The following is a 22,553-nucleotide window of genomic DNA, read 5'->3' as shown; positions in this document are numbered from 1 at the left end:
CTCAAAACGATAAACTTTTAATGTTGAGGAGAGATATACATAAGTTTTACTAATCAATTTTTTTACTGAATTTTATGATTTTTTTTTAAGGAATGAATTCTTTTAGTCAGATATTTTTTCCCTATTATAAAATAAAAGAAATTTTGAATTAATTTTTTATTAGTTTTTTTTAAAGAAAAAGGAAAAAAGTAGGAGGAAAAAAATGGAAAAAGAAAAAGTAAATGTAACCCTAGAAAGGGTGGTATTAAATTTGGGTATTGCTTAGGCACAGAGTCCTAATAGTAAACACGCGCGCCTCTTCATCTTGTTGCTGCCAACCTCTCTCTTTTTTCCTTCACCGTTCTCTTCTCTTCTCTTCTCTTCTTTGTCGGTATCTTTCTCTATCTCTCTCTCACACTCACACAATCCCTTTTCCGATTCCAATAACCCTAATTAACTGCCGCTTCTCATAATCATAATTTCCGAATCGAATCGAAACAATAGGTAGGTAATTCTCCCTTTCATCTCCAATTTTCAATTTCAATTCTTTCTATTTTTCTTTCAATTTCATTCCTCCTTCAATCTCGTCGTCACCTGCAAGCAAGTCAATTATCATTTTATTTCAATTTTCTTTCGTTAATTATATCTTGTTCATCTTCTCAGCTGCTCTGTGATAACGGGATTTTGGTTTTCATTGAAAATTATGAGTTTTTGAATATTATTAAATTTGTAATAGTTAAAATTGAATTGAGAATTGATATATTTGTTCCCCTTCCTCTTTCTCTTGCAATTCAAATACAGAGAATTTTTTCTACCTCAAATTGATTCTTCCTTAATTATCTTCAGTTTCTACGATATGCGATCGAATTTAGCATATTTCAACCTCCGTGCTTCTATTTTGTTTTGTTTTATAATCCTCCGTGCTTCTATTTTCTCTACTATTTCCTTATGATATGCTTCAATTTTTATTTTATAGCTTTTTGTTGATGTTATTTAAGTTAACTGTTAGTTGTGATAACTTGTTCTATATTTTTCGTTGGTTTTAATCAATTTTAGTTACTTATGATTGATTGTTTAATTTATGGTTTTTTCAAGTGTTGGTTCACTTTGAGTTCAATTATCTCTCTGGTTTTTGCTTTTTAGCTCTTCGTTCAAGTGTCTTTGAATACAAATTTCATCCTCTGGAATTTGGGTTGTGGTGTTCAAATTTGTGAAGAATTGTTAATTTTTTCCTTCCAGATTCTGTTAAAATTGATTTTGGAATTGTGGGTATGAATCTATATTACGTTCCCTTTGATCTGTTACAAACTATTGTTAAAGTTGGCCTGTGATGCTTTGTTCATTTGTTAATATGTCATTAGTGTATGGATACATTAATCAGTGCTCTTTATGTTTTATCTCAGATTTTAACTTGCATGGAAAACATTTTCAACTAAATGTTTTTTTTGATTTGGATTTATATTATTTTTCCATGAATTACTCACTAACATTTTAATTCAAATTTATGCTGATTTTATTCTGGCTGAAATTCCAGTTCTGACCATTGTCTATTGTTAACAGGATGATTCCTTCCCCTGTGGGTTTTGGAAGGAGTCGGATGTTATTGGGTTAATTTTCAATTACAACAACAGATAAACTCAATCTCATTTTAATCCTTATATATTAGATGGATCGCCGTGATACCTCGGGTTTCGTCAGCGGGGGTGCATTATACTCTTGTGGACACATCTAACCCTAACTTTGTAGATATACTTTTCTTTTTTTTGCTCAGAAGTCAGGCAGGCTATTCTGTTGAAATTTCGTAAATAGGATTAGATATTTTTTTCCTGCAGTTGTTTTATGGAATCAAGGTTCGGGCACTTGGGATTTCCTGTTAATAATTCTGCAAATGCATTCAAGATTTTGGGCAGCTCTATGCAAGTTGAAGGAAGTGGAGTTGATTATTACGGTACAGATACTATGTTGCGACTTGATTCCCCTGGTTCTTCGATCCCCTCCCTTAAGCCTTCCTCTAGGGGATTAAAAAGGAAGTGGGATTTAATTGATGGATGTATGGATCAGACGGTTGGCTCTTCCTTGTCACTTGGGCTTGGGCGTTCAACCAGCTCATCAGACAGCAAGGGAAGTTCAGCCGTGGCTTGCACGGCTATGTCTTCAGGCAAAGATGTCGATGAGGAGTCATCTATGGATATTGGACTGGACTTCACTCTTAATCTCGGCTGTGAAAAGGTACATAGCCTTAAGAAATCAGTTGATTCCAACATGAAGGCGTCAAAGTTTGATTTGGAACTGAGCCTTTCCACCAGACCCTGCGAGTCAGATATTACAAGTGTTCATCTAAATCCATCACCTCTTCAATTGAATATGGAGATGACATCAGTATTTAGTGGGACACAAAATGCAGATGAGGGATCAACGTCATGCAGTTGGATGCCGGGGGTTGTTCTGCCATCTTTGAAGGCATCATCAAATACAGAGACCAGTTTCCTTTTAAATCAGGCTCCAAAACAGTTTGATCATAGTACCATTGTTCTGGACCACTCCTCAACTGGACCAAAAAGTTCAGTCACCTGTATTTCCGGGCTAACACATCAGCAGCAGCCACCACATCGCCATGGTAATTCCAAGATATGTCAAGTTGAGGGATGTGGAAAGGGAGCTAGAGGTGCCTCTGGACGTTGTATATCTCATGGTGGTGGTAGGAGATGTCAGAAACCTGGCTGCCACAAAGGAGCTGAGGGTCGTACCGTGTACTGCAAGGCCCATGGAGGAGGCAGGCGATGTGAATACCTTGGTTGCACTAAGAGTGCAGAAGGACGGACAGATTTCTGTATTGCCCATGGTGGTGGCCGAAGATGCAGCCATGATGGTTGTTCTAGAGCTGCCAGAGGGAAATCTGGACTGTGTATCCGACATGGTGGTGGCAAGAGGTGCCAGAGAGAAAATTGTACCAAGAGTGCAGAAGGTCTATCAGGTCTTTGCATCTCACATGGAGGAGGACGTCGATGCCAAGTTGCTGGGTGTACAAAAGGGGCACAGGGGAGCACCATGTTTTGCAAAGCACATGGTGGGGGGAAACGGTGTACAGCACCAGGGTGCACTAAGGGTGCTGAGGGGAGCACCCCCTTTTGTAAGGGCCATGGTGGGGGTAAACGTTGTACCTACCAGGGAGGTGGAATTTGCACTAAAAGTGTTCATGGAGGTACCAACTTTTGTGTGGCACATGGTGGTGGAAAGAGGTGTGCTGTAGCAGGCTGCACAAAGAGTGCCAGAGGAAGGACTGATCACTGTGTCCGCCACGGGGGTGGCAAGAGATGCAAGTCTGAAGGGTGTGGAAAGAGTGCACAAGGTAGCACTGACTTCTGCAAGGCACATGGGGGAGGCAAGAGATGCTCGTGGGGCCATCCTGGGTCAGAATATGGCATCCAGCCAGATGGTGCTTGCACTTCTTTTGCAAGGGGGAAAACAGGTCTGTGTGCACTTCATAGTGGACTAGTGCATGATAGAAGGGTTCATGGAGGTCTCTCTTTGGGATCTCTTCCGGATCCTCGTTCTAGCAAGCCAGATCAACTAAGGCAGTCACTCTTTGACAGAGACATGGAAGTTGCTATGATGAAAACAGGGAGTGGTACTGCAGCTGCTCCGTTGAACCAACTTGAACTTGCAAGTGCTCGTGCCTCAGCTGACGAAGGTGGTCACTTTCCTATGTCAGTTGCTGTTCCTGAAGGCAGGGTGCATGGTGGAAGTCTGATGGCAATGCTGACTGCGGGTTCCGGTAGTGTTACAAGCACCAGGAAAGGTATAGCTAATATTGATCCATCCATGCCAATCAAAGGTTACAATGTCATGCCCCAGAGTTGGATTTAAAGCTAGTTATCGTTTCTGTTGTTATGGTTTCTTTATTTAACATATTTTCTTAGCATATTACTTTGATATCCCTTTGACGTTAGATTTTGGATGATTAGTGTTATTCTATGGAATGCACAAGTCGTTTGACAATTTAACGTAGGGACATTGTACTTTGTTAGGTAGTTGGTGATGTTCTTTTTCCATTCCCTAGTTCCTGTGTAAATATTATTAGATCTGATGAAATGTCTAGCAGGTTGTGAATACATGTTGCTACCTGTAAGGACTGTAGTGTGCCATGTATTCTATTTAATAATTTCAATAATAAAGCCTTCCTGAATTGTAATTTGTTATTATAATAATTTTGTGCACTAGCTTGACAACCATTCGACAGGCTATATATTCGGACTGAGGTTGCTGCCATTTGGTTATTAATACTGTTATCATAGAGACCGTTCATAAAGATTGTGATGTTTATTTTGTATATTCATTGTTTTCGTTTTTAATTTCTTCAAAGATGATAATTTGTTTGTAGTTTTTTCAATCTCTTAAGATTGTTTATTTGGGTGAATGCGTGGAGACAGTTCAAGAGGCAAAATAAGTGTTGCTGGAATTTTGATGAGCATGACAAGAACTACATATTTGTGTGAACTGTAATTGATTTACATGTTCTTGTATATGGATATTATTCTGCACTTTTGTTTTTTTCTCGCAAAAAATCTTTATTCACACAAATAATTGAAGTGTCGCAAAGAACCCATCTCTATCTCTATAATTGAGCTAATAGCAATTGCACCAAAGAAAACCGAGTTTTATTTTCCATTGGCTTTTCGATTTCATCAACATGAAATGAGAAACAACAATGCCTTCACAATTGTAGTTTGCTGTAGCAGTTTTCTTCCAGTAGAGCCATTTAGTTCTATTAATAATTAATTTCAGACTTCAATTTCACAAGAAAAGGCTACCTAACATTATTTATATACTTTAAAAGCTACACGCTATAAAAGAAGTCATGCTATCAAATTAATAATATTATAGAGTAGATAAATAGTTTGGGGTTGATAGCTGAAATTGTTTTATTTGATGTATTCTTAAAAACGCAGAATAAGTTTGTGTATGAAGGTCACTACTAAGAACAAAGATGTACACCTCTCATTTGGTTTTTGTCCGAGTAAACCATATTGGTTAATGTAAACCACTTTTAAATTAGTTCATGACTTTATATTAATATTTTAAACTAGTTTCCATCATGTGGGAAAAACATAAAGACAGAAATTTAACTGAATTTTTTTTGACAAAGATAAGGACTAGTTTGAATTATTAATAGAGTCGATGATTAACTTGAGAGTGTGGTTTATAGAGGAGGGGGCCAACTTGATGATCTATTCCTTTGCACCACCATTGCATGGCTTAATTGACAAATGACATGGGATTGCACATCATTAGAGATAAAGGCGTTGCTTTCTGATTCAGCTTCTCACCTTCTTTACAATCTCCTCTTGATGCAGGCCAGGCACCATTTCTACTTTGTTATCAAAAACTTGTAACAATCCAATTCACCAATCATAACTTACACACAAATGTCATATTTTGTTTATAAAAAGTTTTAAGGGAAAATTAGTAGTAATAAGATGCTAATACTGTTTTACAATTGTCATTGTTTTTTCCTTAAAAAAAAATTGTCATTGTTTGTTTTCTTTTTACAAGAACCGTCGTAAATTTTCTTTTTACAAGAACCGTTGTAGAATTTGTCTTTAAAGTTATCTAGTCTAGTTTTACCAATAAGCTAACACATTTTGTACAACTGGAAATGTAATATTCTACTGTTAAGAATTTTCGCAAGTTCACGCATCTTTTTAATAATAATCGTATACAGCCTTACTTCAAATATATAACTCATGTATTTATTTATCTATTAAAAAAAAAACTCTTGAATTTATGGAAAAAAAAAAACTTACAGGAACGAGGAAACTAAAAAGAACGAGTTAATTATTTTGCTAATTAAAATAAGTAACTAATTCATTTTCCTTTTTTAAAACAAATATTTTAATTAATTTTTATTGATTTTTCCAATAATTATAACTCATTCTTTTAGCCATGTGAGTGTTCAACTCCAAATCAATTAAAATTAAAAAATGTAAACCGATTTAGAAAAAATCAAAATTGCACAAAAATTGAATTTTATTGCATGTGTTTGGACGTTCTTTTATGAAAATCGTTCAGATTGTATTAGATTTTGTAATTATTTTTCAAAACAAAACCAAACCAATTACTACATAGATGTATATTTTAATACTTTTTAATTCTTTATTACTATGATATATTTGCATTAATTTAATATCCGATAGTTTTAATACTATTTATTAGTTTAATTCAATCTTCCTTAAAAAATTAGTTTAATCCAATCTATTTCTTTTGACTATTTCATGTTTTTTTTTAGGAAACTATTTCATATGTTTGAAACATAATCAATGAATATCATAGCATAATATTATTTTTAAAGATAATATATAGTATAATTTGCATCAAACATATTATTTTATATGTCTTTATAATTTGCATCAAACATTATTTTATACGTTTTTATAATATTAATAAAATATTATAATTTGTAATTTTGATATGAAAAATTGATATAAAATAAACCGCATTAATTTGAATTTGGTCATATTTTTAAAACTAAACCAAAACGTATAGAATTTTATTGTTAAATCTAATGAATTTTGCCTGAAAATCCTTGTTGAAATAAAAACAATTAATCATAATTAGTTTTAAAAATAACACCAAAAATAACACCAAAAATCTGTTCAGTTATTTAGACATAAAAAAGTACATTTTCGGTTAATTAATTTAGACATAAAAAAGTACAATTCAGTCCTTGTTGTACGCCGGCAACCTAGTCGCAAGACACTACACGCACTTTTTCTTCCCTCTTTCTCCGACATTTCACTCCTCTCCATTGACTTCAACTCAATGGGTGGCAATTGCAGCACCGGCGCCGGCGCCGGAATCAACACCACTACCACCACCACCCATTCCGATCCTCCACCCAAAAACGCCCCCACAATCCTCCCACAAAACTCCACTCCCTCACCCCCTCAACCACCCTTACCCACCGCCACACTGGGCCGTATCCTCAACCGTCCAATGGAAGACGTTCGCTCCATCTTTATCTTCGGCCGCGAACTCGGCCGAGGCCAATTCGGCGTTACATATTTAGTAACCCACAAAGTCACCAAAGAACAATTCGCTTGTAAATCAATCGCTACACGTAAACTCATCAACCGTGACGATATTGATGATGTTCGCCGTGAGGTTCAGATCATGCATCATCTCACTGGTCACCGTAACATTGTTGAACTCAAAGGTGCCTATGAAGATAAACACTCTGTTAATCTTGTTATGGAGCTTTGTGCTGGTGGGGAACTTTTTGATCGGATTATTCTCAAAGGACATTACTCTGAACGTGCTGCTGCTAATCTTTGTCGTCAGATTGTTACCGTTGTTCATAATTGTCATACTATGGGAGTTATGCACAGGGACTTGAAACCTGAGAATTTCTTGTTTCTTGGTAAAGAAGAAAATTCGCCTCTTAAGGCCACGGATTTTGGTCTCTCTGTCTTTTTCAAACCAGGTTATTTTCATTTGTATTTGCTTACATTCGTGTTTGTTCATTTTTGGATTCATGACTTGTAAAATGTGATTAATAGAAGAGTTAATTTGTTAGTTGTTTGTTACTTGCTTAAGGCCCAGTCTTGTAAAAAGCTAAGATGATATCAGAGTCTATCCTTGATTAGGTTCACGCTTCAGATGTCTCTGCACGTGAGATGATGTGTTGAGAGTCTCTCCTTAGATAAGATATGACCTGAAAAATATATTTATAATAAGTGGGACTGTGGGAGGCAAGGCATTCATCACTGTCAAACTGGTTTTGTAAGAGCGGGTTGGTTTAAATAGAAAAACCTAACAGTTATTAGTTTTATTTTGATTTATGGGAGCAGGAGATGTGTTTAAAGATCTTGTTGGGAGTGCCTATTATGTTGCTCCTGAAGTGCTGCGTAAAAGTTATGGGCCTGAAACTGATATTTGGAGTGCCGGAATTATATTATACATTCTGCTTTCTGGTGTCCCCCCCTTCTGGGCAGGTAAAGTCTCCTTCCTTTCCTTTCTAAGTAAATGCTCACAGCCTCAATTATTATACATATTTTTTTATATTGATAACATGCATTGTAGCATATATAGTTGCATGGAATGTAGGATGCTAATAATTGTAGTGTAGACTTGTTTGTTGGTGTGTTGAACCAAGTATCTCCAAAGTTTTAGTTGTTGGTTGGTCGGACGAAAAACGAATGTTGTGTACCTCGTAAGCTTCAATATGAGATTTTATTGGTGATTCGGTCTACAGACTAATTGCAGTTAATAATTTTGGCAGTCATTGCAGTCAACCGATTTAAAGCTGTTGGATAGTGATCGGTTGACTCACATTGTGTGTTAGGAACCCAAGAATTGAATTCCAAAGAACAGCAATGCTATTTGGCTCGACACCTTTTTCGTCGGAAACACGTGAATATATTAATTACCCAATCAAATAATGCTAACCATAAAAAGTCAAAGTGCTGGCCGGAAAACACGGCGCATGTGGAATAAAGCAACGGTGGTGATGCATTCGTCCACTCTCGTCTCGTACTACAAAGCATTTTTCTTCCAAAGAAATACCGATTTTATTAAGAAATACGATAGAATATGAGAGAATCTCTTCTCAAGGGGTTTCCCCTTCACGATAGAGAATACTCTATTCACAATTGCAATATTCGCAGATACTCTCTAAGCCTATACACATACTCTATAACTAATCCGAATACCAAACTAACTCTAACTTATAACTACATTAACTACTCCAATTTCCCTTTATTCTATATCATCATAACATTATGACTTTGGCAAATAGGGAAATTGAAATCTCAATCATGCTATATTTATTTGATGTTTAAGTTTATTAGCTGCAGTGATTGCATCAAATACATTTTTGTTAAGCATGCAAGTTTTTTTTTCCTTCTACCTTGATTCACATGCTTTTGAAACTTCCCAATGTTTCTCACACCCATTTTTATCTATGATGTGAAGAAAATGAACAGGGTATCTTTGATGCTATTCTTCGTGGACATATTGATTTTGCGTCGGATCCTTGGCCTTCTATATCAAGTAGTGCCAAAGATCTGGTCAAGAAGATGCTACGAGATGACGCTAAAGAACGGATATCAGCAGTTGAAGTACTCAGTAAGTCTAATTCTTCTAGTATACCAAAAGTGATTTGTTTTATCCAAAAGTGGTTTATCTTTTATTTTGATCATGTTGGCACTGAGGGAAATTCTGGCATTGATTGCTTACCTGGAAAGATTCTGATCATGTAGGGTATTAGTATTACACTACGATTCAGTGAGGCTGAGATAATGAACTGAAATAGGGTATGGATATTCAAAACAGCTGTATTTGATTCGACTCCTTCAATAAGAGAAAGAGGATGGAAATTTATTTGAACACCTAGAAACACTTAAATTCTACTCACAAGAAAAAAGAAAAAGAGCAAAGAAAGTTAGGTGGGTTAGGACAAACAAGTATGGTTCCTGCTTACTCCTGAACTTAGATTTTTTTCCATCCTCGTGTACAATGTGCTCTTTTTTGTTGCTCTTTTACAACCCTGTGATAAGATGACTTTGCACCTAATGCATTTGTCATTTTATATAAAGTATAGTATGCATGAGTTTATTCTTCTACTAACATTTTTAGTCAACCAGTCATAACAACATGTTTTATATGCTCCAGATCATCCTTGGATAAGAGTAGATGGAGATGCATCTGACAAGCCTCTCGATATTGCTGTTTTGAGCAGAATGAAACAGTTCCGAGCAATGAACAAGCTAAAGAAAGTAGCTCTAAAGGTAAACCATCTTATATAATAATTTTTGTTGTCATGAACGTCATAATCAATCTTCAAGTAAAATATCTACACACTACCACTATAAATAAATAAATAAAAGGTATAAGGCATTCATAACTGAACTAGATCAAGAAATTGAATTCTGTTCTTCCTGTTAAATAATTTCAGCTTTGGCTGCTAGAGAATTTATTCCTTATTGGGCAACCTAACCATGAAGTGTGTTAAGGATAAATCAATAAATGATTAAGACCTTGTTTGGATAAACAGCTCAATTAAGCACTTATCATACAAGTGCTTATATACAAGCTATTTTTGTAACAAAAGATAAAATAAAGTCAAATTGTGTTCATATATGCTAAAAGCTGTTTTTATAAGCCATCTTGGAGAGCTTTTGAAAATAAGCGGAAAACAACTTATGGACATGTCATAGTTAGTTTCCATAACCTTTCCCCAACAGCCTCACAGGTGTTCATGTCATTAGATAAGTTCAAATAAATCATCCAAAACAGACCCTAAAATCCATGTGTCCAGGCTACAAAGCTGAAACTATCTTAAATACACTAAAAGCAATAATTACAAGAATCTCAAAATATTTGAATTATTGCAAGTACAAGATATTATCGGCCTATTTGTAATACTTACTTGTTCTCCAACATAGTGTAACAGAAGTAGTAGATTATATAGTTTTATAATATGATTAAGATTTGTTGAAGGATTTGGTTTCTTACACAGCCTATCTAGCATAAAAAGACATCTCATAAGTATTTTATTTATCACAGGTTATCGCCGAAAATCTTTCTGAAGAAGAAATTATTGGCTTGAAAGAAATGTTCAAATCCATGGATACAGACAATAGTGGAACAATCACTTTTGAAGAGTTGAAAGCTGGTCTCCCTAAACTCGGTAGTAAAATGTCAGAGTCTGAAGTAAGGCAGTTGATGGAAGCGGTAAGACTATTTCTTTTCTTCTTTGGGTATACCATAAGATAGGTTATTGGTTCTTCCTGAAGATGTATTGTGGTCTACATGTCTTGATAACTAGTGTTTGTGTTTAAAGGTTACTTAACATTTATTTCATCTTGTTTCTTCTACATTTTGACCTGAAACACTAAGCTCATTCTGTGCAATCTTATCTTTTGTCTTTGTTTCTAATTATGTGTCCAAGACTTAGTTTTTCACTTGCATGAAGTCTTATATGACGCAAATACAACTTTCTCACCTTTTGCATCCTGTCTTGTTGATAATCACTGGCATCCAAATCTTGTTTCATGCTTATAAAGAACTTGACTGTGTAAATTATTTATTCCCTTTATTTTCAAATAAATTTGCATCTCTGCATATGTAACAATTATGACGATGTAAATAGTATCTTTAAAGCTGCATGAAATTTGATCACTTGGTTACTACTTCTCTTGATTTTAAGATCATAATTATTTGGTTTTCAGGCTGACGTGGACGGTAATGGAACCATTGATTATATTGAGTTTATAACCGCTACAATGCATATGAATAGAATGGAAAGAGAGGATCACCTATACAAAGCCTTTGAGTATTTTGACCAAGATAAGAGCGGGTATTATTAATTTTTCGTTCAGAACTTATAGTTTAACAACATTATCGCAGTAGATGATGATTTAACATGTTTTCTTCTGGTTTTGAAGGTACATCACAAAGGAAGAGTTGGAATCTGCCCTTAAGAAGTATAATATGGGTGACGAGAACACAATAAAGGAGATCATTGCCGAAGTTGATACAGACAACGTACGTTGCTTCCTTGTTACCCCCCCTCTCTCTCTCTCTCTCTCTCTCGCTCTCTCTCTCTCTCTCTCTCTCTCTCTCTCTCAAGTTTATCTTTATATTGTTTGAATCACCAACTAACTCCACCAACACACTAATCAAGCAATTAATTTTATATTTCTATTCTTGTTCAGAAAATAAATTAATTATATTTCTTCTATTGTATATGCAGGATGCAAGAATTAACTATGATGAGTTTGTAGCTATGATGAGGAAAGGCAACCCAGATATAACCCACAGGCGTCGCAAATAAGCTCTACATAAGCTGTTTTAGTAACATGGAGTGAATTGCAATGAGTTTGTAGCTATGATGAGGAAAGGCAACCCAGATATAACCCACAGGCGTCGCAAATAAGCTCTACATAAGCTGTTTTAGTAACATGGAGTGAATTGCATTCAGCAGAGTTTACGCACCTGTAGTTTCAAGGGAGCACTTTTGTGTAGCATAATTTTGGGGGTTTTCTTTTGCGTGTTATTTGGTTGCAGAGATTGGGCATTTATATCTGATATTTTCAGTTCTAGCTGAACTGAGTTAATTTTTACTGCTTGAGTAGACAGTAGACACAAATATGTACAAATTCTGGAAGAAGAACAGGTCAATACCATTTTCCCTAGTGAGGTCAAAAGAAAATGATACAATATTTTTTTTTGGTGAGTAAATGGTACTCCAGTTTTTTTTGGATCAAATAAGCTTAGTGGCGAGAAACACACACTTAAGTGTGGAGAAGTGTGAAATTGCAGGTTCGAACCCACGTTCCACACATCAAATATTCATGCAGCTACCATTATTTTATTCAGGCTGGATCTTGGTGTTCCTCTATTCACTAATATACCAATCATGACGTACATTGTGATGTGAGAATATGGATATATATGCAAACATAGTATTCATTCACTAATATGGCAATGAGACAATGTAAAACAGTTTTTGTAATCTAATAAACTTTCTTTTGATTAAAAATAATCTAATAAACTCTTGTAGTGATCAGCTTAATCTAATCTAATAAACTCTTGAGTGTTGCTAGCATTTTTTTAATTATAAAATAAAATAAAAGTTGGGATTGAAGGAGTTATTACCATAGCCTTCCCATTTTGTTTTGTTCCTTGTGAAGATCTGAAACAGAAATGGTCAATTTCCACATGAAATGAAGTTGGTGAATAACTTGAGCACGTGCAACACGCAGTCCAGCACGTGTGAGCATTTGCCTTGAGAGTGTCGTTTTCAGAACGGTGAAAAGGTGCGCCGAGCTGTTAGCCACTGGGACAGTGGCACTGTTAGATTCATTTGTCAAAGGTAAACAAATATAAAAGTGGGAAATCCCTATGCTTATGCATATTCAGCGTCAACAATATCATTATGATTTATGCACCTCCTATAATAAATTCCATACATGCTTCTGCATCTTGATAAAGACAGAGGTATGATTAATGACGTTATTTATATGAAAAGGAAATGCTATCATAAACGAATCTAACAACATTGCAATATGTAGTAGAGTCGAGATTCACAATTCTCCATTTAATTATTTTAAAGGGTAAAATTCTAACAAATATACTGTTTTCGAAAAAAAGTTTATCCAAGCCATCAAACAAAGCTATCCAAATGTATTAACTAAAAAAAATAGTAATAATCACTTTACTCTCTGAATGTGTAATAAGTAGTCACAATAGTCTCTTAATGTATCAAATTTTAAAATAATGTTGATTGTGCACTCTGCTAGTCAAAATGATCTCTGACGCTAATATAATATCTCAATACTCATAATAACTTTTTTTATATAAGGGCTGAAATGACAATAAATAAATATTTATAAGGATCGATATGACAATAAATAAGTATATTGAATGACTGATATGACAATATTTTCTTTTTTTTTGGTACATGACTGATATGACAATATTAATGAAACATTTTAATATTAGAGACTATTTTGACTAACGAATTGCACAATTAAAGACTATTTTAAAATTACAATACATTGATGTATTATTATGACTATTCGTTGCACATTAATGGACTAAAATGACTATTGTACTTCAAAAAAATCCTCTACAAAATAAATAAAAAATAACATGCAACCAATTATTAAGACCCACAATATTGTTAGACAAAATTATTTAGACCCAAACCAAGTTGCTTGAGCTCCAGTGGCAAGGAGCTTCTTCCAAGGACGTACCCGGGGAATACCGAGTTTGATTTTCAGGGGGAACAACGCTTGGCTAGTGCGCATGCCTCTACACATGGGCCAGATTAGTCGTCCACCTTTGGTGGGTCGGAAACCGGTGCGAAAGTAAAAAAAAAAATTATTTAGACCCGCAAGATTTGGATCAATCAACTCTTAAATAGACTGTACTGGTGATCATATTTTTTTGTAAGAAAATTATCCAATTGTTCATTTAACAAACTTTTCTAAAAGAATAGAACAATATTTTATTATTATTATTATTTAAATGCACTATATTGTTGAATTTCATTTCATTTGTTTTAGTAAAAAAAAAATTGTGAGAATTTGTAACAGCATTCTACAAAGGCGAATTTGCAATTGGAGAAGAAACAGTGGATTACTCCTTTTTGAAATGAAACGAGCACGACGATGTTAAACTGATTCATTTCAACGCTCTCTCTCTCTCTCTCTCTCTGAAACCCCCCCCCCCCCCCCCCCCCCGCAAAAAAAAATTATTGCTCTGTTTTTTCTTCGCTATGAGCTCAAGCGATGGGAATAGACAACGAGGTTCATCATCCTCAACGGTACGTTTTTCTTTTTCTCACACAATTCTAACCCTAACATAACCATATAGATTCTTTTTCTCCTTTCTAGATTTCGATTTTCACTGCTTTGATTCAAAACCTTATCAATGAATCAATCAATGTTTGACACAGTAACTTTCGATTAAGTATAATTTTCTTTAATTCTTGAACAATTACTGAAACGGAATTAAGATCCGTTGTTTGTTTCAAACTTGATCCTCATGGATCACTTGAATGAAAACATGATAGAGTTTTGCAATGCGAAGATCATATGCTTTGTAAGTTGAAACTTGAACAAATATAAATGAAAAATGTGCAACTTATCGAAGTTCTATGCATGTAGAGGGGGAAAAAAGGAAGCATTTGAGTACCTCTATAGTCTATCTTTGTGGTATTCTTGGGACAAAAATTGGTTATGAATGATTTGATTCTGACTGAAAGTGAGCCGAATGTAAAATGATTTATGTTTTGGTACATTCATCTGAAAGTGAGTTGAACAAGGTTAAGACAATGTTATCGATTGCTGATCACGGAAAATAGAGGTTTGTTCAAGTTTCACAATGCAACACTATAGACTTGATTTCACAATATTTTTTTTACTAAATAGTGTATTGCGGAACAATAGGTTTTGTTCAAAATCTGCTATGAAATAGCGGTATAGCATCTAGTTAGCAACATTGGACTAAAAATCATTTGTAGAGTCCAAAGTTCATAATTCTAGCTTCAAGAATCTGCAGGCAAAATCAATTCTACTCGAAACCATCCAAACAAGTCAAAATCTATTTTATACCTCCAAAATCAATTTTGGCTGCTACAAAAATGGACCCAAACATACACTTCGTGCTTTACTTTAGTTGTTTATATGCCTTTCCTCTTTCCCCTGAAGTCTGCTTTATTAAAGTTAAGTCTGTTTCATCTATGTAAGTGTACTATAATGTATGATTTCTTTCTATTGACAGGTGGAGCGTAAATCTCAATGTAAAACACTTTTCTTTTTGACATACCAGAGTTTGGGCTTTCTGTTTGGTGACATCAGCCTCTCCCCTCTATATGTCTATCAAAGTATATTTTCTGGAAGACTGAAACATGTTCAAAATGAGGAAGCAATATTTGGCGCATTTTCTTTGATTTTTTGGACTCTCTCTCTTATTTCTCTGTTGAAATATGTTGTTTTCATGTTGAATGCAGATGATAACGGCGAAGGTAAGGATTATTATTCTGTGAGTTTCGATCCCCTGTCCCCTCCCCTTTCAAAGATCTTTCCCCTTATTAGATGTATCAAGTGTAGTAGTGCTAAGCATTCAACTTGTGCAGGGGGAACTGTTGCTTTGTATTCACACCTTTGCAGAAATGCAAAATTCTGCTTGCTTCCTAATCATCAAGCATCTGATGAGGAGTTATCTACATATCGCAAACCTGGTTACTCAAATAGAAATTTACCACCATCATCTTTGAAAAGATTCATTGAAAAACATAAGAACACAAAAATTGTTTTGCTTATTTTTGTTTTACTTGGTGCTTGCATGGTAATTTGTGTTGGTGCACTCATGCCTGCTATCTCAGGTAAGGCAACATCTTTTTCTCTTCACAAACTTGTCAGTTTTGTCTGGTAGAAACTTATATGGTTGATGTTTTACTTTGTAATTTTGTTTACCACGTATTAGCTCTATCAGTATCTCTATTGATCAGAATTTTGTTTTGCAGTTCTATCATCTGTTGAAGGGTTGAAAATTGAAGCAAAGATTAAAAATAACAGTAAGTAGAAAAAATGCTATTCTTCCATCGTACAGTTTCCAATGTTCAAAGCTTAAATAAGCAAAACAGAATAAATCAATGAGTTAATATATCAACGAAGACTACAGAAAAGGAGATACCTTGGTTTTAAGCTAATATAATGGAAGGTAATTCCAGAAAATGCAACGTTGTATGACTTTTGTTACAATCTATAACCTATAATATTTCTCCTCTTATACCCCAAGCCCACTGTCTGGTGCATGGATTGATTCAAAGAAAATATCAATAGTTTATTGGGTAGGTTCTGCTTTGTGACTTGAACTTGAAGAGTTGTTTCCAAAAAGTTCAGTAAAGCTTTGTTTCCAGTATTCTTCGGTATAAACAAAATCACTAGGATGTTGATTCTGAAATTCGATACACTAAATTTCTCCCCACAGTTTTTAATGTTTCATACCTATGTAGTTTTCCATTAAAACTACAGGTAGTTTTCCATTAAAACTTACACTTGTATCACTATGCAGGTATGGTTCCTCTTATTTCTTGTGTTCTACTGGTTGGACTCTTTGTTCTGCAACACCGTGGCTCCCACACGGTTGCCTTCATGTTTCCTCCTATAATCATCCTATGGTTACTGTCCATTTTCATGATTGGCATTTACAATGTCATCAAGTGGAATCCAAGAATATATCAGGCCTTTTCTCCATATTATATATACAAATTCTTTTGCGTTACAGGAAAAGATGGTTGGGCTAATCTTGGAGGGGTATTTTTGTGTGTTACAGGTCTGTGTCTCTTTTAAATTTCATCTTCTGCTTGAGTGTTATTCTTACCATATACATTATGTTTTTCTTGCATAACTTCAGGGACTGAAGCTATGTTTACCGACCTTGGTTACTACAAACAAGCGCCTGTAAGGGTAGGTGCAGTTAGGATTTCAATTTCATTTTAATGGTGATGTTCAGTTCATGAATGTGTAGCCTACAAATTGATACCCAAGATTGATTAGCATTATTTGACTGTGGGGTTTCTTTTAGGGTGATGAAAATTTCATTTTGTTCGTGACTTGGTGTTTATACCTAGTTATGATATACTTTTCAGACCTTGACATGTTAGATGTGTCTGTTAGTTATATGTGAAAGAATTAAATTGCGGTTTGAAACTATGAAGGAACTGGAACTTAAGATGGGAAGTTACCACAGATAATTAAACTAATATTAGCAGAATAGCAGCTGATTCAGTGATACATACTAATTTGTATTACACACTATATATTAGTAATTAAGTACCATAGAAGTAAAACCTTATTTTAGAGTAGATGTCTATACAAATCACAAGCACTGCAAGAAAAGCAACAGTGAGACTGTCGGTAGTTGATTTAGAATGCAATTATTGATTTGTTGTCATCAACTCTCAGGCTAAAGTGGAATACATGAAATCAAATGTTGAGTTGACTTACCAGTTTAAGAAAGTGCCATATATAATTCACCTTCATCCATGATCTTCGCGTATAATCGTGATTCCTCATTTTAATTAGAATGCCTTATCTTTTACATTAATTTGAAAAATGGTTGTCTTATCCCGTATTGTATCCTTGTTACCTTGCAGGTTGCATTTTCTTGTGTCATTTACCCATGTCTAATTCTTCAGTACATGGGGCAGGCTGCTTTTCTATCAAAGAATTTATCGGCGGTACCTATAAGCTTCTATGCTTCTATTCCAGGTCAGCTAATGTAAATACAATGAATAAAAATGGTCTGATAGGTCATGTTGTTGATTTCTTAAAGACATGGAACAACATTGTCTGCATTTGGAAAAATCAACATTGAATGCTTCAGATGTCTCTGGAATTTTTGAGTGGGAGAGTATTGAACCTAGTGATAATTTTAGATTTTTCAAAGCATCCTATATTCTGTATCTTATTAATACTGTGAATTTGAAGGATTAGTTTTCAACTCACCGAATCCCAATTTTATAGTTATGAACTGATGCCGGCATTGAGCGCTATTACATTCAAGTTTTGGCAATGCTCAACCAATTTATATGGGAGAGATTTGATAGATAATTTTAACCATTAATATTTTCTTATCTAATAGGATTGTTTCAATGGCGAATTATATTTGGGATTGATGTATTACTATTACTGCTTTTTTCTTTTCTTCATATCATGTTATTTTTACCGAGACATAACCTTTTTACATTCTTATACCCTTATACATTAAGTCAGTTTCTAGTACATATTCTAACAATTCTATCAATTATTATAATATTATTATAATTATATTATGAAGTCCTGTTTTGAACAGTTGATATCTATCATTTATTGGTTAAGGTTTTTTATTGTTGTAATGATCTATGAATTAGACTGTGTGCATGATTGATCGATTTGGAAAACCTACTCAGTATGATCACTATTCTTTTCTAACTGATACCGAAACTTTCAGTTGAATGTAATTGATCTTAGGAATGGGTTCCATGTAGTAGGCTAGTAGCAACATTCTATGTGATGTTACTTAAACTTTAATTGTTTTGTATACTTGTTCCTGATGGAATACATTTTTTTGATAAAATTAGTGGGGGAAATATCATATATTTTGAGCATAAGTTCTTATGAAATTATTGTAGATTATTATATTTGCAATATTTTGGCAAAAAAATTGCAAGTCCTGATTATTGATACAAATTTTCAATATATCAAAGGCTCGGTGGGTTATGCTTGATTGCTTGGTCCATTGTAGTTGGTGGGCATAAGTATTGAGATAACGTCTAGCCAGTTAGCTGTTGTTTTAAACCTTCCATCTCTCCTTGTGCTCTTTCTAGCAATTGTTTTCATTAAAAGAACCACCCAAACAATCCCTATATTTTCCTTTCCTTAGCTTTTGATACGAACTGAATCAGAAAGAAAACGAGTTTTTTTTAGAACCCTAATCCAACTGCTGCATCAATGTTGTTGCAGCACTTAGAATATGAATGATGTAAATTTCTTGGACAGATGCTTCGAGAGATCCGGACTTCTCCCATCATTTCCCACTCAATACAAATTGAGCCCCCTCTAATCCCCCCCTCATTTTATAGCTTATGCTCCCTCTCTGTAACTAACGTCCAAGTAACTAGTTTAACTCACTCTTCAACTAACTAACCTATCAACATTTTGTGTGCTAGATGCTGTATGCCATCAGTGGAATAACATAACCTGTTAGCATTTTAGTCACTACTATGCAAGAAATATAACTCTAGTAATACTAAAGCTAAATAGTTGAGCTGACAATGTCCTGCAATATGTTTTCAATGTGAATGCAGTGATGTTTTTGTCATTTTGTAGATGTCCTCTTTTGGCCGGTATTTGTGGTGGCCTCTTTGGCAGCAATAGTTGCAAGTCAGGCTGTCATCTCTTCGACATTCTCAATTGTCCAACAATGTAATGCATTTGAATGTTTCCCTCGTATTAAAGCAGTACATTCCAGAAGGTGGCTCAATGGTCAGACATTTATACCAGAGATAAACTGGGTTCTTATGATAATCAGCCTGGCTGTGACAGTTGGGTTTGGAGACACAAGCCATATAGGATATGCGTATGGTAAGCTGTGTTACAATGGTATTTAAAATGCCTATTAACAGTTCATGGGTCTTTATTCTTTTGTTTTATGTTTTTGGCTATTTAGTTTTATATTATTTTTTACGACAACTGCATTCTTTTATATATTATGTGATTTTGAAATATGATTGAGTCTTCATCCACTGATGAGATTGTAACTCACTCACTGAAGCATAACATGCCATCTATTTAGAAATAGTACTAAAATTATTAGAAATCAGAATTAGCATAATGCCATAATTTTGATTGACTATCCGGTTAAGGCTTTCTTACAGTATCATCTATAACATGTTATCACATCATTAAAAGAGTTTACTGATAAAAGGTGCCTAAAGAGTCCAAACTCTTTGAACGATATGGCAGAACATTTTGGATGTTACTTGTGCTAGCGTAAAAGAGATACACCAACAGTGGATGAAAATTAAATTCTTTTAAAATGGCTGATTATGCATGAAGATTGTAGATGGTCCAATGATCATGATAGATTTTTTTCTTCTAATTTCTGGATCACTTTATCACTTCACTATCATATTTCAGCTAATGATTGCTAATGTCATCATCTAATTGCAGGGATTTCATGTCTGATTGTGGCGTTTGTGACCACATGGTTGACTTCACTCGTCATTAACCTAGTATGGCATCAAAGTCTTATAGTTTCTATGGCATTTCTCTTATTCTTTGGTTCGATAGAGGCCCTCTTTCTTTCATCTTATTGCATGAAAATCCCAAAAGGTGGATGGGTTCCAATTGTGCTCTCCATAGTCTTCATGGTTGTTATGTATGTGTGGCATTATGGTTCTAAAAAAAAGTATTTCTTTGATATGCATAACAAAGCTTCAATGAGGGAGATCCTTACATTGGGTCCTAGTCTTGGGATTGTTAGGGTTCCAGGAATGGGCCTTATCTATACTGAATTGGCTTCTGGAGTCCCTGCCAGTTTTACTCATTTCTTGACAAATCTGCCAGCTTTCTACCAGGTGGTTGTTTTTGTTTGTGTTAAGACTGTGCCTGTGCCTTCTGTGCCCCATGCAGAACGCTATCTCATTGGCCGAATTGGTCCGAAATCATATCGGTTGTATCGATGCATTGTTCGAAATGGTTACAAAGATGCTTATAGCCATGAAATTGATTTTGAAAATGAACTGGTGATGAGCATAGCAGAGTTCATTCAATTGGAAGCTGAAGGTTGTTCTGGAAACCTAGATGGATCTGCGGATGGGCGTATGGCGGTCGTTAGGACGTCTGGGAAATTTGGAACAAGACTGCGAATGTCAGAATCTCATGGTGTTGAAGAAGGCGACAGTAGTAATAATCCTGGTGCTTTGACTGTTACTAGCAGTAAATCTCCGACATTGAAGAAGCTGCAGGCCACGTATGAGCAGGAATTACCTGAACTCAACACTAGACGGCGGATTAGATTTGAGGTTCTAAATACAATATATAGAGATCCCCGTGTTAAAGAAGAACTCATGGAACTTGTGGAAGCCAAACGTGCTGGAGCAGCATATGTAATAGGTCATTCTCATGTAAAGGCCAAGTGGAACTCTTCGTTTGTGAAGAAGTTTGCTGTAAACCTTTACTCTTTTCTTCGAAAAAATTGTCGCTCCCCTGCTGTTGGACTAAATATTCCCCAGACTTGTCTGATTAAGGTAGGAATGAATTACCATGTGTAGCATTTAGATGCTGAAAATATCGTGACTGGGGATGTGATGTATGCAAGCGAGAAAAAATGCTACCTGGGTTTACACAATCAGATAGATTATGCTACTTTGGTATATTCAACTGGTATGGATCTCATTCAAGAATGTCCTCTTGGCATGTTGGAAGAAAAAGAGCTGCATCTAAATTGCCAAGATTTTTTGACTTTATGATGGCGCTGACAAGTTATGTGAATTACTAATTTGTTGGATTAGAAGTTATGTTGGGGTTCCTTTACCTGTTATTGTGTTTGAGCTTCCCAAATTACACTTAGAGTCACGCCTGTCTTAAGTCTAGTTTTGTTAAAATATTTTGCATCTAATGCTGTCTTTGTACTTGTACGGAAATTTCTTTGCTCATTTTTGTAATCATCCGGCGTCAGCAAAACAAGGAAATGATCTGTACTCAGAAAGAATGGAAATTATACATGAATATAGATAGACCTGTCATTTGTCCCAGCTGCATCTAGATGGTGGATTTGAATTTTTGTTCTATTGATTTATTTATTTATGTTGCCAACTTTAAAATTCATCTTTTATTTATTCTGTACTCTCAAACATTCTATCCTATTGTTTAGCTGGACTTTATGAGATCAGTTCCACAAAAATATAGACATTATACTAAGTTTGTTTCCTTTAGTTAGTAGTCGAAAAGTGTCAATATTACGTGCAACATTTGGTTCCTTAGATGGACGAATGATTAGGTTTAAAACAAGGGAAACAAAGCAGCTATGTAGTTTGGAGATTGATGTGTGAGGCCTTCTACTGCAGCACTTTAAAGGAGTGCATTCTGATATCGAGTCTCTCATATTCATATATATGGATTGAACTTAGTCGTGATTGCATGGAGTTATATATGCAAGTACTTCAAAGAGAAAAGTTGAAGATCTGGGAGTAAATTAGAGCATGTAACATATACTTAAAATTTTAAAAATAGATAATAAATATTTATATTTCTTGACAAATCACAGTTAACTATCCCAAACTTGGTAAATTTTTATAAACTTTTTTCTTTCTTCCAAATAGTGTAGTGATTACTATACATCTTAAATATAGGAAATAAGAAAATATGAGGTTCGAAACTTCGAATCACAATCCCGACATGTCTTTACAATTATTAACTAAGTTGTACTTAAAGGACACATACTATCATTATGTAAATAGAAGTTAGTATTATATGTTAGATTTTTGTAAAAAAAAAAAAAGTTACGTCTTTAAATCT

General features: G+C 34.8%; 3 protein-coding genes across 5 annotated transcripts; all 3 read left to right on the top strand.

Moving 5' to 3' along the window:
- The first annotated feature begins 280 nt into the window (after positions 1–280).
- LOC146934261 (WRKY transcription factor) lies at positions 281–4,165 on the top strand. Of its 2 annotated transcripts, none has more exons than XM_085706140.1 (2): positions 281–483; positions 1,540–4,165. In XM_085706140.1, exon 2 carries the CDS (start codon positions 1,819–1,821, stop codon positions 3,844–3,846), a length of 2,028 nt encoding a protein of 675 aa, XP_085562266.1. In that variant the 5' UTR covers positions 281–483; positions 1,540–1,818; the 3' UTR covers positions 3,847–4,165. The 2 variants fall into 2 exon arrangements, with proteins under 2 accessions (XP_085562266.1, XP_085562267.1); XM_085706141.1 differs by having other exon boundaries at positions 281–487.
- A 2,545-nt stretch (positions 4,166–6,710) lies between these two features.
- Positions 6,711–12,058, top strand: LOC146934260 (calcium-dependent protein kinase 1-like). 2 transcript variants are annotated; one of them, XM_085706139.1, is made up of 9 exons: positions 6,711–7,459; positions 7,827–7,970; positions 8,950–9,102; positions 9,649–9,764; positions 10,543–10,710; positions 11,208–11,335; positions 11,424–11,523; positions 11,732–11,799; positions 11,902–12,058. In XM_085706139.1, the coding sequence occupies exons 1-9, from the start codon at positions 6,799–6,801 to the stop codon at positions 11,912–11,914; spliced, it is 1,551 nt and encodes a 516-aa protein (XP_085562265.1). In that variant the 5' UTR covers positions 6,711–6,798; the 3' UTR covers positions 11,915–12,058. The 2 variants fall into 2 exon arrangements, with proteins under 2 accessions (XP_085562265.1, XP_085562264.1); XM_085706138.1 differs by having other exon boundaries at positions 11,732–11,958.
- Positions 12,059–14,115: 2,057 nt separating this feature from the next.
- Positions 14,116–21,815, top strand: TRH1 (Potassium transporter family protein). Its single transcript, XM_085706136.1, has 9 exons — positions 14,116–14,308; positions 15,268–15,511; positions 15,623–15,871; positions 16,013–16,063; positions 16,564–16,824; positions 16,906–16,958; positions 17,648–17,762; positions 19,362–19,616; positions 20,205–21,815. Exons 1-9 carry the CDS (start codon positions 14,261–14,263, stop codon positions 21,305–21,307), a joined length of 2,379 nt encoding a protein of 792 aa, XP_085562262.1. The 5' UTR covers positions 14,116–14,260; the 3' UTR covers positions 21,308–21,815.
- Positions 21,816–22,553: the final 738 nt, after the last annotated feature.

This window comes from Medicago sativa, chromosome 4 (assembly GCF_051527215.1).
Source record: "Medicago sativa cultivar Bolivia chromosome 4, Bolivia_mono, whole genome shotgun sequence".
Taxonomy (NCBI): domain Eukaryota; kingdom Viridiplantae; phylum Streptophyta; class Magnoliopsida; order Fabales; family Fabaceae; genus Medicago; species Medicago sativa.
The sequence above is the reverse complement of the archived record's forward strand: the minus strand, read 5'-3'. Positions and strand labels throughout refer to the sequence as shown.